Genomic DNA, 15,319 nt, shown 5'->3' with positions numbered 1-15,319 from the left:
AATATATTCATTATTTTATATTAAAATTATAATATAAATTTAAAAACATAAAAAAATTATATGTTGTATTATTAAAAAATATTTTTTAATAATACAATAGAATTAATATATATAATGCATTTAAATATATTTATTGATAAAAAAGATTTATATATGCAATAATTATTTATTAATAATTATTTGTTAATATTAATTATAATATTAGTATTTTTTTTCATTTTTCTTCATTTGAAAATTTATATAAGATATCATTTCATGTTTAAGTGTTATGTTGTAAGAATTATGCCACAAGGTAACTAGAATGTTAATTCTGACATTCAGTATCTATACATACGGATAATACAATTAGTTTACCTTATTCAAGCTTTCATCCAATTAGTCTATGAAAATGAGAGCACTGGGTGACACATTGTCTGGCCACTTTATAGAAACTTTCACTGCCATTGATTTCATAATTTCTTATTTATAAAAGTTTAAGTCTATCTTGCATAAATTATAATGAAGTGGTTTTTATTGTTATTAATATTACAGTTCATAATGTGGAGTGCATCAGAAGAACCACCAGGAACAATGGAAGGGGATGCACCTGAATCTATGCTACATGCAAAAGAAAAATGTGAACAAAATAAAAGTCAGTTGGAATCTTTGAAAGAAATTATGTTGAAAAATAAACAAAGTTTAAAAAAGAAAGAAGAAGAAGTTCAGGTAATAAATATTAATTTATAAAAGTTCAATGAAAAAAATTTGACTATTTTATTTAGAAAATTATAATTTAAATTTAGGAATATGCAAGGAGACTTTCTAAAATTAAATCTAGAGCTAAGTTATCACGTCGAAATAGAGAAGGAAATTTGCCTTCTAAAGATATAGCTCGTATATCTGAGACTGCTTTAACAGATACACCTGAAGAAAATATTGATGATATTAGTCAAGCAAAAACTGCAAAAGCAAAGTCTACTTTACTCCAAAAAAAGCTAGCAGAGAATAGAAAAGCTTTTGAACAACGTAATAAAGAAATAAGTGAAACTAAACGAGCAGTTGAAGAAAAAGTAGAAGCTATTAGGCAACAATTAGAAGAAAAAGATGTGACAGTAATGGCTCTTCAAAAGGATCAAATATCCATTACAGCTGTAAAACCAGTCATGATTACTTCTGATGTTAGTAATTAATTTTTAAAATTCTTTGTTAATATTTTTACTATATAAGTAATTAATATAAAATATTTAATAATTAATATTTTTATTACAGATCATGTCACCAATTCAAATAGAAAGTATTCAAGAAAAAGAAAGTAAAATTACAGAACTTAATAATAAAATTTTGGAGCTTGAAGCTACAATTATGGATCTTCAGGAAAACTTGAAAGAAAAAGATTCTGTTATTGAATCTAAGACAAAGGCAGTTACCCTTATGTCTGCAGATCTTTCAAAAAAGGGTAAAACGACGTTAGACACTCTAGAAGATACGAAAGACGAAATGCGAACAATGCAGGAGCACTTTGTACTTTTAGAGACATCTTTGAAAAATAAAAATGAAAATCTTTTAATGCAATTGCAAGAAAGAGATAATAAAATTGTAGAACTAGAAGATTCAGTTGATCGGTAATTTTATATATAAACTTTTTAAAATTTTATCTATTCTCTTAATTTTTAATATTTTATTTTTCGATTGATATATATTTATTTATTATTTATTTTTATTTAGATTTAGGAAACAGATTAATGAGCAAAAATTGTCTGAGACTGCCAGTGTCGATTTCTCTCGCTCTACCATGGATACTTTGGTAGAAACTAAAGAAGCTATGAAATCAATGCAAGAAAATTTTGTACTTATGGAATCTTCACTTAAAGCGAAAAACGACAATTTGCTGGAACAATTAAAAGATTATGAGTTAAAATTAGCAGAAGCTAATGAACGAGTTTTTAAACTCGAATCTGGTATTGGAATAATCAGAGATCCAACTGTTGATGATTTACAATTCAAATTAGAAAAATTGGAACATAATAATAAACAATTGCAAGATGAAAAATATGAGTTACAAAAAAGCATTGCAGAATTACAAGATAAAATTGTAAATATATCTATGCATGGTAATGGTGCAATAATAGAAAAAGATAATAGAATAATTGAACTTGAAAATTTAGTAGAAGAGTTAAAACAATCTAATAAATTTCTTGAAGAAGAATCTAAAACAGAATTACAAAAACAAGTAGCGGATTTAACTTTAAAAAATGAAGAGTATTCAAATAAAATAACTGATCTTGAAAACTTTGTTCATAAACTTGAAGAAGAAAAAAATGAAATTGCGGCGAAGTTACCAGAAGAGGGTATTATTAAAGAAGATGAAAAAGTGGCAAAACTTTCTAAGGAATTAGAAGAATTAAATAAAAATATGATCAAAATTAAAGCAAAGCATAAAAGTAAAGTAAAAAGTTTACAACAACAATTGGAAAATTTTAAAAAGGCAAGATTTGTTAATATTATTATTTATAAGATGAAAGATTTATTGTTAATTTCAAAGCTTTTTAATTAATTTTCGTTTGAAAACATAAATAAATATTAAATTATAATAAAATATATTTATATGTAATTTTGTGATTTAGATATCTGATACAAATGCGGAACTTGTCAGATTGGGGAATCAAGTGGCATTATTAGAGGAGGAGAAAGGTAACCTTCAGCTGAGTCTGGTAGACTTTGACGAGCTTAAAGGTAGGAACCAGGACAGAAATTCTGTCATTGCTGTTTCCATTGTTCTAGTTATGTTATTCATTGTACGTGCAATGCATTGTCTGTTTATATATATATTATTCTTAAAGTAATTATCCACAGTCCTGTTTTCCTGGTTGCGGAGAAATTTCAATTTATTTATGTACATAAATATACATATATATATATATTTAATAATATATAAAAGAGATTTTATTAAATATTTTAATAATTGATTTTTATCAATATAAAACAAATTGTTAATATCTTTTTTATTATTACTTTCTCTATAAGAAAAATATTGATATTGAGAAAATTATAATTATGCTAATTTTTGGTGATGGAATCTTTTTACTTGATTAGTTAGATATTCGTTCTAAATCAAAATATTTATTGAGTATTATAATATACTAATCAATTATATTAAATTTACTATTTTAACATAACATGGTACCTACTTTACTTGTCAAAGTTTGCTACACTCTGATATAAAATTAAATATATTTTATTAGCAGATATTTATATTTTGTATTTTTTTACATTTTAATATTATTTACTTGCATGAACAATTAAAAAAAATTTTTGCTATTTTTCTTTTAAATCTTTTGCCTTATATAATTTACATTATTGGTATCATATGAAACGATTTTATTACATGATTTATAACATAAATATTATTTAGATACATAACAAATAAATGAATGATTATATTAATAAACAAAAAAAAAAAATTATATTTGCTTTGGGAATCTGCTTGCTGAATTAATTGATTTTACATATTAATCATGCTTATTGCAAGATTAATCCTTGAACAAACATAATTATAAAAAAATTAAGCTTGTTAAATATTTATTATTAAATTTATTTATAACATTTAAGTTTTGCTTGCTTTTGCATTTATTATCAATTAATATCAATTATACATACATCATTGGCATGTTGTACGGTTTGCATAGCCTCAGCAGGAGATTGGCAAGAACGTGTTGTTGATCTTGAAAGTAAAGTTTCTGCTCAAACGAAAGAAATTGAAATGCAAATTGAAGCCATTGCTACTCTAGAGAATCAAAAATTGGATCTTTTGCAAGGTAATTTATGTATCTTTTTTTTTTTTTTTGTATTATATGTTTTATATGTGAAATTAATATTGAATTTCAAATTAGAAAAAGATTTTTTTAAAAAAAAAAAAAAAAAAAATGAAGTTAATTATTCAACAAATATATAATCTTTATTTCAGAGCTTCATATGGCGAAACAAGAAATCTCGTCTTTAGAGGCGGAAAATGCAGAATCTGAGAATCTTAGAGTAACTGCAGAAATAAAAGTCGTTGATCTTGAAGAACAATTAGAAGCTGTGCATAGAATGCAAAATGAAAGTAAATTAGAATCTTCATCAGAGGTTAATCCTGCAGAGTTAATTAAACAAGTGGAAACTTTAACACAAGAAAATACCGAATTATATAATAGAATATCGAAATTTGAAGAAAAAGGAACATCTGATACTGGATCTACTGAATCATTTGAAGCTATACAAGAATTAGATAAAACTGATTTGTTGAAAAAAATCGAAGATTTAACACAGAAAAACAATGAATTAACTCTTAAATTAAATAAACTTCAAGAAAAAGAAAATGCTGATTCCATCGAATCTATGAATAACATTGATAAAAATGAATTATTAAAGAAAATTGATCAATTAACACAAGAAAATAGTGATTTAACAATGAAATTGAGTAGAGTGGAAGAGAAAGGATCCTCAGATACGGGTTCGACAGAATCTTTTGAACGAATACCAGAAAATAATGAGAGTATGACGAAAATTGAGCTTCTTACACAAGAAAATAGCGAACTTGTAATTAAACTTACGAAACTTGAGGAACAATTAGAATATATAGAATCTAAATCGGATATTGATTTGAAATTAAAGATTGATACTTTGGAGCAAGAAAATGATAATCGATCTATGGAATTATCGAAACTTAAAATTCAATTAATGGATTTCATTGAAGAAAATAATAGATTGCATAAAGAAATTGAAATGTTGTCTATAAACAATACTGATTTAACTATTGAGCCAGATAAATTAGAAGTTCAAATTGAAACTAAACAATCCGAAGAATCTGAAGTATCGAAAAGGGATGTTGATTTCAAAACACAAATTAATGTATTAATAGAAGAAAAGGATCTTTTACAAAAAGAAGTAAAAGAATTACGTAATTCATTGGAACAATGGCACGACAAAAATCAGGATCTTCAAATCAATGATTTGAGAATTAAAATAGAAGAATTGTTAAGAGAAAACGAAGAAGTAGTTACAAAAATGTCAGAACTTAAAACCTCTAATCAAAAATTAGAAGAAAATGTAATGAAAATTACACAAGAAAAAGAAGAATTACATTTAAAACTTAATGAAATGTTGGATTCTAATAACGAGAATTCAAAACTTACCGAAAAATTAGATAAACCGAATCTTGAAAAACAGAATATTGAGGAGAAGAAACAACTCGATGAACAAATTAGTATTCCTTTGGAAAAATCTGATGAAGAATTACTTAAAACACCACAATTAGATGAACCTTTATCTCAACAAACAGAATCGATGATCGTTGTTTCTTTGGAACAGGAGATAGAAAAATGCAAAAATTTGATCGTCGAGCAAACAAGTCTAATCGAAGAGATGAAAATAAAATTAGTAAACAAGGAAAAAGAATTAGAAGAGAAAAGTCAACAGATTGTGGATTATGAAAAATCTGGAAAGAAAGCTGAAAGTTTGGAGAATGAATTGAGAGAAATGTTTAGTACCATAGAAGAATGGAAATATAAGTGCAATGAAATGCAAGAAAAAATGGAGAAATTGGAAACGGGAAAAGCATCCATTGAAGAAAAATTCAGAACATTACAAAACGAAAATAAAATATTATTAGAAGAAAATAATGAGAAAAATGCGGAAACTGTATTATTGAAAAAACAATTGCAGGATACAACGGTGACATTTGAATCAAAGTTTCAAGAACAAATTTCAATAATCTCTGAGAAAGAAAATGAAATTATTAGATTGAAAGAAACCATGGAGGAAAAGGATCAAGAATTACAAGCGAAATACACGGAACTCCAAAATAAAATGATCACGATAGACAGTTTGCAAGATGAATTTAACAATTGTAAATTGTTAATCCAAGAGAAGGATTCTTTGATAACATCGATGACCAATGAAGTTTCAAATCTCAATAATCTAGTAAAAAGTAAAGAAGAAGAAATATATTCATTGAGGAGAAATATTACCGAATTGAATGACAAAATGGAGGAGTCGATACCTGTGAAAGATTATAACGATTTGATGGAAAAATTGAAGGATAAAAATATGATTCTCGATGAATTGGAGTGCAGAATTAACGCAACCACGAAAGAAAATAGTAATTTATCGGAGAAAGTGAAAAATTTGTCGCAGCATAATAACGATATTCAAGATCAATTAACCGAAAAGCAACGGGAACTCGTCGATTTAATAACAACGAAAGATCATCTGGAGGCACAAATCGTGAAATCCAAAGATGAGAAAGGTGAAGCTGAAAGGCGGGTGTGGGAATTGGAGAGCATTATAGACAACAATGCAAAGTTTGTCAATGATTTGCAAGCGGAATTGAGAAGCAATTATAAACAAATGGAACAGTTGAAATTGAAGCACACGGAGGACACTCAATTGCAAAACCAGAGACTCGAAAATGTGATCGAAGAATTGGCCGGAAAAATGCAAGAATGCGAGATATTGAAGGAAGAATTGGAACAGAAGGAGAGATTAATCGGTCGCAACGTGACCGAAGAGGTTAAACTTGCTTTAGAGTCAAAGGTTGCCGATTTGGAGAAAAAGTTGAAAGATTCCGAGGAGAAAATACAGACCCAATTGGAAAAGATGAAAAAGATAGCTGCCAATTTGAAGAAGAAAACGGCCGTTTGTCAGGAGCTTGAGACCAGGGTTGCCGAGTTGGAAGAAAAATGGACGACCGAGAAAGACGAGAAGGAGGCAAAGAACAAGCAAATTCAAGACGTGGAGATTGCGATCCGCGAGAAAGACAACAGAATAGCCGATCTCGAGGAGAAGCTTGCCCAATCTAGAAACGAGACTGCACAAGCGTCGAAGAGTATCGAGAAACTGACTAGCGATTCGTCGAACTTGAAGGAGAAGATGACCTCGCTCGCCCAACAAATTGCAGAGATGGAGGAGGAGATTGTAAAGTTGCGAGCGGATCTCGAATCCTCGACGGCCGATCTTACGTTGGAAAAAGAGAGCAGGCGGAATATATTGTCGGAGTACGAATCTTACAGGCAGCGAATCGTCCAAGAGAGCGAGCGCAAGCAGTTGGAATTGGACGAGATGAAGGAGAAGGCCAGGGAGTTGAGCGTGAGGATGCAGGTTATGGAGGCTGAATACGTCGAACACCTTACCCTGATCAACGACCTTAAGGCGGAAAACGGCCTCTTGTTGTCGAAACAAGCGCATATAAACGAGAAATTGGAGACGGTCGAGAAAGAATCGGAGGAGAGACGGTTGTTGCTCGAGCGGATGGGGAAATCGGCGGTGGTCGACGCCCGAGCGGAGGCCACCCAGACCCAAGGGGAGGAGACTGCGAACGAGGATGACGCGAAAACGAGCGGAGGCTTGGAGCGCTGCAGCCATTGCGAGCAGTGCCAGACGTTGGTCCAAGCGTTGGAGGCGAAATTGCAAGAACGGGAAGCCGAGATAGAGAACTTGGACAACGAGTTGGCGAATTCCATTGGTAATTTCGTCCAGATGAGGGAATCCCTGAGGTTCAACGATCTGATGAATCAGACAGGTATGAGGAACAGAACCCTCGAGGATCCGTACAACGATCTTTTATTCCAGTACAACTCGTTGGCGTCGAGTCACGAGGAGGTGAAGGTGAATTTGGAGAAAGCGTCGAGGGAGAACGAGGAATTGAGAGGGAGGATTGACCAGTTGCGTTCCACGAACGACACTTTGCAAGAGAAGTTAATCACCGCCGAGCGTGTGTTGGAGGACAGCAAGCAGAGCGTGGAAAGGTTGCAGAACGTTGATGCGCTGAACTCTGATCTGGTTGAAAGGTTGGAAGAACGCGAGAAGGAATTGTTAAACGTGCGACAGGAAATGGAAATTGTTCAAAGGCGCGGGGAGGAACTGGAACGACGATTGAACGACCGGGCAGAATCTCTCAAATCCATGGAGGTGCAGAGAGAAACGGCAGAGAAATTGTTGCAAGATACGAGACTTAAGTTGGAACGGGAGATCGAGTCTCTCAAAACGGACAAAGACTCGAACGAAAGGAAAATAAAAGATTTAGAAACGGAGTTGGACGCGTACAAAAATAAGAATCTAGCAGAATCTAGCAGGGAACCCTTCGTTACAGCTCCTCGAGAGAACGCCCTCCCCCCTCAATTGTTCGACGCCTCCAGGATCTTCGGCAGCGCGCCAACCCCTCCCGATTCCGACTCTCTGGCCGACAAGGAGGTGAAGAGGTTGCAGGCCCTGCTGGAGGAGAAGGAGGGGCAATGCTCCAATCTGACCGAGGAGGTCAATCGATTGCAGGCGACGATGATCGAGGAGAGGACGCAGATCGATGAGTTGAAAGCCTCGCAAAAGGAACTTCGCTCCAATTTGGAAATGGCGGAACAACTGGTGGCCGAGAAAGAAAGACAAATCGACTCGTTGAACGTGGAGTTGCGCAACTTGAGAATGGAACAGAGAAACGACACGGATAACCTCGAGGAATCGTTGCTGGCCAAAGAAGATCAATTGAGGGAGTTGAACGCGAGGCTGAGTTCCATGAAAGAGACGTTGGAGGAGGCGGTCGTTGAACGAAATCGGCAAGATTCCCTTCTACGATCCTACGAATCACAGATAAACAATTTAGAGACGGAATTGAAAAATTCTACCGACCTCGAAGCGATACAGGAGAAGCGCGTTTTGTCGCTCACGAAGGAGAGGGATCTGTTACAGTTGCAGGTAAACGATTTGACGAGATCCATGGAGGAGTTGAAGGACTCGGTCAACCTTGGCCGGTCGAACTTGCAGCTGGAGATCGAGAGGGTTGGCCGCGAGAGGGACGAGGCTAAAGAAGCGATGGCGAATCTTAGCCGAGCGTTGGAGGAGGCTGCCTGTAAATGCGACGAAGCGACGCCTATTACGTCAACGAAGGAATCAACCCCTTTGAACGAGGACCAACGAGTCGGGGGGAACATCGTCTTGGAGGAGAAAAACGTTTCTCTGGATGTTGGGGGGACGTGGGACGCGGAGAAAATCAACGTGGACGAGGAGATATGGGGATGGAACACGGAGGACGCGCAATTGGACAGCGAGCAGGCTATGGCGTCCACAATGTTGATCAGCAACGCGGAGATTGAGCTACGAGCGAAGATAGACGATCTCCAGGATCAGGTGAAAGATTTGGAGAGGGAGAGGGCGAGGATGGGGGAGGAGAACAAGGCCGCCCAATTGAGGAACGCGAAAATGATAAAGAAGCTGAAGGAGTACAAGGTGCAGACGGAGAGCCTGCAACGGCAATTGAAGATACAGAAATCGGCCAGCGACTTTTGCGGATTGGACTCGGCTATCGAGGAGGAGTTGAAGTCGCAGATAGGAAAATTGGAGAAGAGTTTGGACGAGATTAAGGAGGAGCAGAGAAACACGGTAGCCGAGAAGGAGGCGCTGATGAAGCGGTTGGACGTTGTTGTCTCGGCGAACGAGAGGTACATGGAGATGAAAGAGAGGCAGGACATGGACATGGAGGTACTTCGTATTCGAAACAAAGAATTATCCGAAAAGGTAGAAATTCTCGACAAACGTTTGCAGGGAGGCGCGACGACGTTTCGGATCGTCGAGGAGCAAGCCGATCCCTCGGCGACCGAGCAACAGGTTAAGCAAGAGCAGCAGGCGAACAGGGGGAAACGTTCCGCGGATCTCGAAAGTTTGTCGAAAAAGTACAAGGAGGAGATCGACGATCTCAAGGACGAGATGGAGGCGCTCGCGACCGAGAACGAGCAACTTCAACGCTTCCTAGAGGAGCAAAAGATTAAGTTGTCCGCGTTAGAGGCGAAACGAAACGCCGAGGTGGACGAGTCCATCCAGATCGTGGACGACTTAAACAGAAAAATTTCTGAATTGCAGGCGGTGTTGAGTAAATCTAGGGAGGAGTATGATTTGTTGAGGAAGCAATACGAGCAGAGCTTGATGGACGCTAACGATCAAGTTACAGCAATGAGGCAAAACGCCGATTACTTGAAAGAAGAGGCCTTCGAGAGGACGGGAAAATTGGAAATGGAGATAGCCGATTTGCGCAAACAGCTCGAGGCTTCCGAGTCGAACGTTACAGAGTTGCGAAAGAATTTGGAGAAAGCTTTGCGAGAGAAATTGAGTCTGGAAGAGAGATTGACAGATTTGACGGCGTCCTCGGAGAAGCAAGTTTCTTCTTTGAATGCATCCATGTTAGAGGTGACCGATCTTTTGAACATCAGGATACAGGAAGTGGCGGACTTGAAGCAAGAGCTTCAGAAACAGTACGTGGAGCACGAAGAAGCAAAGATGAAGTTGCAGAATACCATACACGAGTTGAATAGAGAATTCGACGAAAAGAGGCAGGAAATGGAGAATTTGAGGAGATCGTTCACCGAGAAGGAGAAGGAATTTATCGAGCGGCAGAGCGTGGAGACGGTGAGCGCCCTCGTAAGTCAGGCAACTCAAGAATTGATGCAAAAGCACGCGATAGAAATCGAGGAGAGGGATAAACACGTGCAAAACCTCAACGAAAGATTGTCCACGTTAGAAATAGCTATAAACGAGTATTTGCTCGAGAAACAGAACAACGTTGTTCAACTCGAAGCCCAAAGACAAGAATTAGAACTCTTGAGGAAGAATTTAATGGAAAAGGAGTCGAGTTTGGCGTCTGTTCGAGAGAGATTTACGTCCACGGAGGAGCAATTGAGGGAGAGAGTGTTGGAATTGTCCGAAAGGGAGGGAACAATTCAGAAATTGTCATTCGAGAATCAGAGATCCGTGGAAACTATTGAAGAGCTGCGTGAACGTTTGAACGAGTCTGCAGCAACCTTGGCCAGTCTGAACGAGTGTACGCTACGTATTCAGACTTTGGAGCAGGAAGTGGAAAACATGAGATCACTCCTAGACGAGAAAGAGGCCATCTTGCGAAAGAACGTAGAGGAGACGACAGAGTATATGGAAATTGTAGAAAAGAATAGAATAGAATTGAGCGAACTTCGTATGGAGACACAGAAAGTGGAAGAGTTGAAGAATGAACTGTCGAGGAAGGGCGAGCAAGTGAACAATTTGAGCTCGGAATTGGAAGCAACCCGTAAAGTTTTGGAGGAGACTAGGCAGAATTTGAACGAAAAGATGTCTCTTCTGGATCAAAGTAATCAGATGTTGAACGAGAGACAAATGGAAATTGATAGATTGTCGAGTTTGCAACAGGATCGACGTAATTCTACTAACATGATAGACGGTTTACCTGTGTTTAGAATGGGCAATGGCGAGCAAAATTTACAGCATACCGTAGACAATATGCAGGTTGAACTTGAAAGGAAGCAAGAAGAGATCGAGCATTTGAAATATATTCTGAGCGAGAACACGTATCCAGATATAATTCAAGAGATGCAACAAAGGATCAATTGTCTGTACAATGAGAAGGCGGAGTTGGAATCTTCATTGGAGGTGATCAATGCAAGGGCCGAGGAAAAGGAGAAGCAAATCCATGCTTTGACGCAAAGAATCGAGACGCAAAGCCAGGAATTCGTTTCCAAAGAAGAAGCTAGTCTTCGTTCCAGGGATCGAAGATCGATCCAGGAACAGGAACAAATTGTCAGGCTTCAGAATGAGTTGTACGCCAAGGAGCAAGAAATTAACGAACTCAAGTACATCGTAGCCGAAAAAGACTCTCAGTTGTCTGTCCAAGCAAGCATGGAGCCTCAGTCGGATGAATTTGAATTACGGGAGATGGTTCAAAGATTAACTGCTGAATTATACGGTAAGGAAGAGGAAATTAAACATGTAAAATTAACAATTGTCGAATTGCAGAGGGAAGTGTCTCGCTTGCAAGAGTTTGAAAGATTCTCGGAACAGACTAGGGAAGCTGTACAGAAGCTTAACGCGGAGAAGGAGCAGATTCGTTTGGAGGGTGAGGAATTCTTGGAGAGAATGTTGAAAGAGAAGGAAATGGAGATCGACGAGATAAAGCGAAACTTGGCTATGGAGAATCAAAAAATCTTGGATGAGTTATCGTTCAACAATAGAGACATTGAAAATCTGAAAAGTCAGTTGATGGAGTTGTCCACGACTGAGCGAAGGACGAAAGATGAATTACGTCGGAAGGAAGAGGATTTGATACGAGTAAATTCTGATCTGGCGGAGAAGGAACGAAGATTGGCCGAATTGAGCATTACCAAAGATGCAGAGCTTCACAATTTGAAGATACAAATTTACGAGAAGGAAGCGCGTATAGAGGAACTCGTATCGTTGTACGAGGAGGGAGAGAAGCGATTTACCGAATTGAAAAATATTTTGACGGCCAGAGAAATCGAAATCAATTCGTTGAAGACACTTTTAGAGGATAAAGTGAAGGAATATCAATTGATACAAAACGTTTTAAAGAAAGACGTATCTGTTCTCGATACTTCTACAGCTGCTGGAAACATGGAAACCTCTGATGAGAAGAGTAAAACATCAGCGTCGCAGGAATTAGATCTTGCGTTGTACATGCTTCATCAAAGAGACGTAAGATGCGAAGAATTGACGCACGAATTGATGCAGTTACTCGAAGAACGCGATACGTTGCAATTACGCCTCTCTAACGCGATCAGAGTTAATGAAGACTTGAGAAAAGGTACCTTAACGAATATAGACTTCAGCCCGAAAATGGAGGCAACCACTTCTGGAGGCACTGTGGAACCAATTGTAGAACATCCTTCGCCATCCAAGTCTGAGGGACCAGTCGAGATAGCCAAAGAAGCTATTGACGCACCGATTGGGGAAAACAAGGAAATCCTTGCCCAAAAGTATGTATTATTCACATTTTTTTTCAATCATGTATTGATTGAAATTTCTCAATAACATTGTGTAGGAAGGAATGCTAATGATAAATATTTGAATAAATTTTTTTTACATATAATATTATATATATATATAATACATATATTACATATATTACATATAATAATTGTAATATTCAAAAATATAATTTATTTTGATTTCTTTTTTTATTTGATTATGGAAACTATGGATTACAATTGAAAAATTGTTGTAATGGAAAACATGGTCATTTCACAGATTGAGGAAATATTATTATTAAATTAATTCTTTTTTTTATTGTCAAAGGAAATAATAATAATATATTTTGTTTCTAGTATACCATCTTGTATACTATTTTGTATAAACTGTTCATTTTTACTTTTTTGATGAATTGTTTTTTGATAGTTTCTTACAAAATAAGATTATTATTCAACAAAAGAATCTTCTAAAGTATGCTAATTAAAGGATTACGCATTTGTTTAGCCCCTAAGATTGCTTAGCGCGTAGCAGATCCGGAAACAAGCTTTCCAAGTTGATTCATCCTTTCCTCTGTAGCCCTGTACGATTTGTTAATGTTGTTTGAAGCTCTGCACCAATTAATCCGAACAAGATAAATTTTTTCATTTAAATATGAATTCTTTTCAAGAAACGAACGCGTTTTTTGGAGTTCCTGCTACTTCCAGAACATTAGAGATTCAAAGGTTTGATGAATAAAATTTTCTTTTAGATCTCTTTTTCTATAATTATATTGAATAAAGAATAATAAAATAAATGAATAAAAATGAAAAAGAAAGCATAACAATTGTACTTTAACAGAGTTCAATTTGATATGTTCACGGATCAACTAGGTGTAAAAATATAAGCTGTTTATAAGAGCTTTAAATACTTGGTGGTAGATTTGAAAGAATTAACTTATCATATTCCTTGGCAGAAAGACAGCAGTATTAAGACATATTGATCAGTATTATAGTAAGCTTCTTGTTCTATTGTATAAGCTAGTTTTCCCTTCAGGCTGTCACAACTGCAAACGGTGAGCCATTCAAAAGATGTGCGATTGAGGGATGAACGAGAGTTGAGACACACACAACAAATGTCTTTACTAGCGCACAAAGACGTTTTAAGTACTTTACCCCCTGAAGCAGCTGCCAGACTCGTCAATGCAAATTACACACTCTGTATGTATCCTCAATTTTTATCTTATTCTTCAGAGTTTTATGTAGAAATACTTGGTTGGCTTTGTAAGTGTTTTTTGTTACATAATAAGCTTTTTAAATCTTAATCGAATAGAATATCTATTTAGTTTGAAAAGAAAAAGAAATTTTTACTTAGAAATTTTAAAATATGTTAATACATAGATTGTAAATTTATTTATTTTTGTGTTTACAGCTAGGGATGTCCAGAGTCAATCGAGTGTTTTGTTAAATTGGCTATGGGGAAAAAGGTAAATATATAATTAATATTGATAAAGATACCTGTATTAATAAAGAGAAATAATAATATTGAAATTTTTGTACAATTTTATTATAAAAAAATGTCTTTATAAAATTTTAATATGAATTTAAAAGATATTTTTAATGAAGTATTATTTTAACGTGATGTTCAAACAAATTGCAGTACGCCAAAAGTGGTACATATGTGATGGAATACTAATGATGGTGAGGTGGACACTATCCTTGCCTTCTGGATACATTCCTGCCAAGTGCCAACTGCCGAGACTATTTCTGTAATTAAACTAAATCGAACAAGTCAAAAACAATTGAATATTTCAATTAATTCGTCGACACATTGCGACGTGATTGAAAAATGTGATTCACATATTATTGTCGTACTTCTTCAAAGGGTTCTAAAAAGTCGCTCCTCTTCAGAGAAGAAGAGAAAGTGAGGAGTGGACTTAATTGTATTATAATCATTGTATAGTTGTCGTGTTTAGATAAATTATAAACGAACATTGCCTTGAAGAAATGTATATTTCAGTTATTTTATTAGCCATGAAATTGTTAATAGGGCGTAAGATGTTTCTTGAGTATCGAGATCTAATATTCGATACAAATGTATTTGTTCCGATAATAATTCTTTTTAATTTCTGCAAATTTTTTTGTTTACCATTGTCTATTATGCAAATTATCTGTGATTTGTCAATTAATTTAATGTCACGAATATTTCTATAAAATGTTATCGATTGAATCGAAAAAATAAATTTCTAATGAAATGTTGACAAATCATACGATGATTGAAATTTAATATTAATTGTGAAAATGTTTTATCACTGCAAGTGCCGTAATTATTTGTTGCTTTTTAACTATGATGATTCGAACTTTCTATTTCCACGAAATATTTTGTACAGAAAAAAGAAAGCGTCGTTGAATAAATAAATTATGAAACAAAAGTATTCATTTATTAAAATTGTTTTTATTATTAGTCATTAATGTAATATATTTTAATTAAATGAATAAATATGCATGTATTAATTAGGTTGCAAATGTCGTAAATTGAATCGATATATGCAAAAAGGATATGGAAATAAGAAATTGGTAAATAATATTCG

General features: G+C 35.1%; 1 protein-coding gene across 1 annotated transcript; it reads left to right on the top strand.

Moving 5' to 3' along the window:
• The first annotated feature begins 483 nt into the window (after nt 1-483).
• LOC102676504 (golgin subfamily B member 1-like) lies at nt 484-15,160 on the top strand. The gene is made up of 11 exons (XM_031508107.1): nt 484-705; nt 783-1,157; nt 1,249-1,601; nt 1,705-2,464; nt 2,604-2,712; nt 3,666-3,794; nt 3,944-7,712; nt 7,755-12,761; nt 13,774-13,949; nt 14,161-14,215; nt 14,389-15,160. The coding sequence occupies exons 1-11, from the start codon at nt 499-501 to the stop codon at nt 14,411-14,413; spliced, it is 10,965 nt and encodes a 3,654-aa protein (XP_031363967.1). The 5' UTR covers nt 484-498; the 3' UTR covers nt 14,414-15,160.
• Nucleotides 15,161-15,319: the final 159 nt, after the last annotated feature.

Source organism: Apis dorsata, unplaced genomic scaffold (genome assembly GCF_000469605.1).
Source record: "Apis dorsata unplaced genomic scaffold, Apis dorsata 1.3 scaffold_74, whole genome shotgun sequence".
NCBI lineage: Eukaryota > Metazoa > Arthropoda > Insecta > Hymenoptera > Apidae > Apis > Apis dorsata.
Note: the sequence above shows the minus strand (reverse complement) of the source record. Positions and strands in the feature narration are given on the sequence as shown.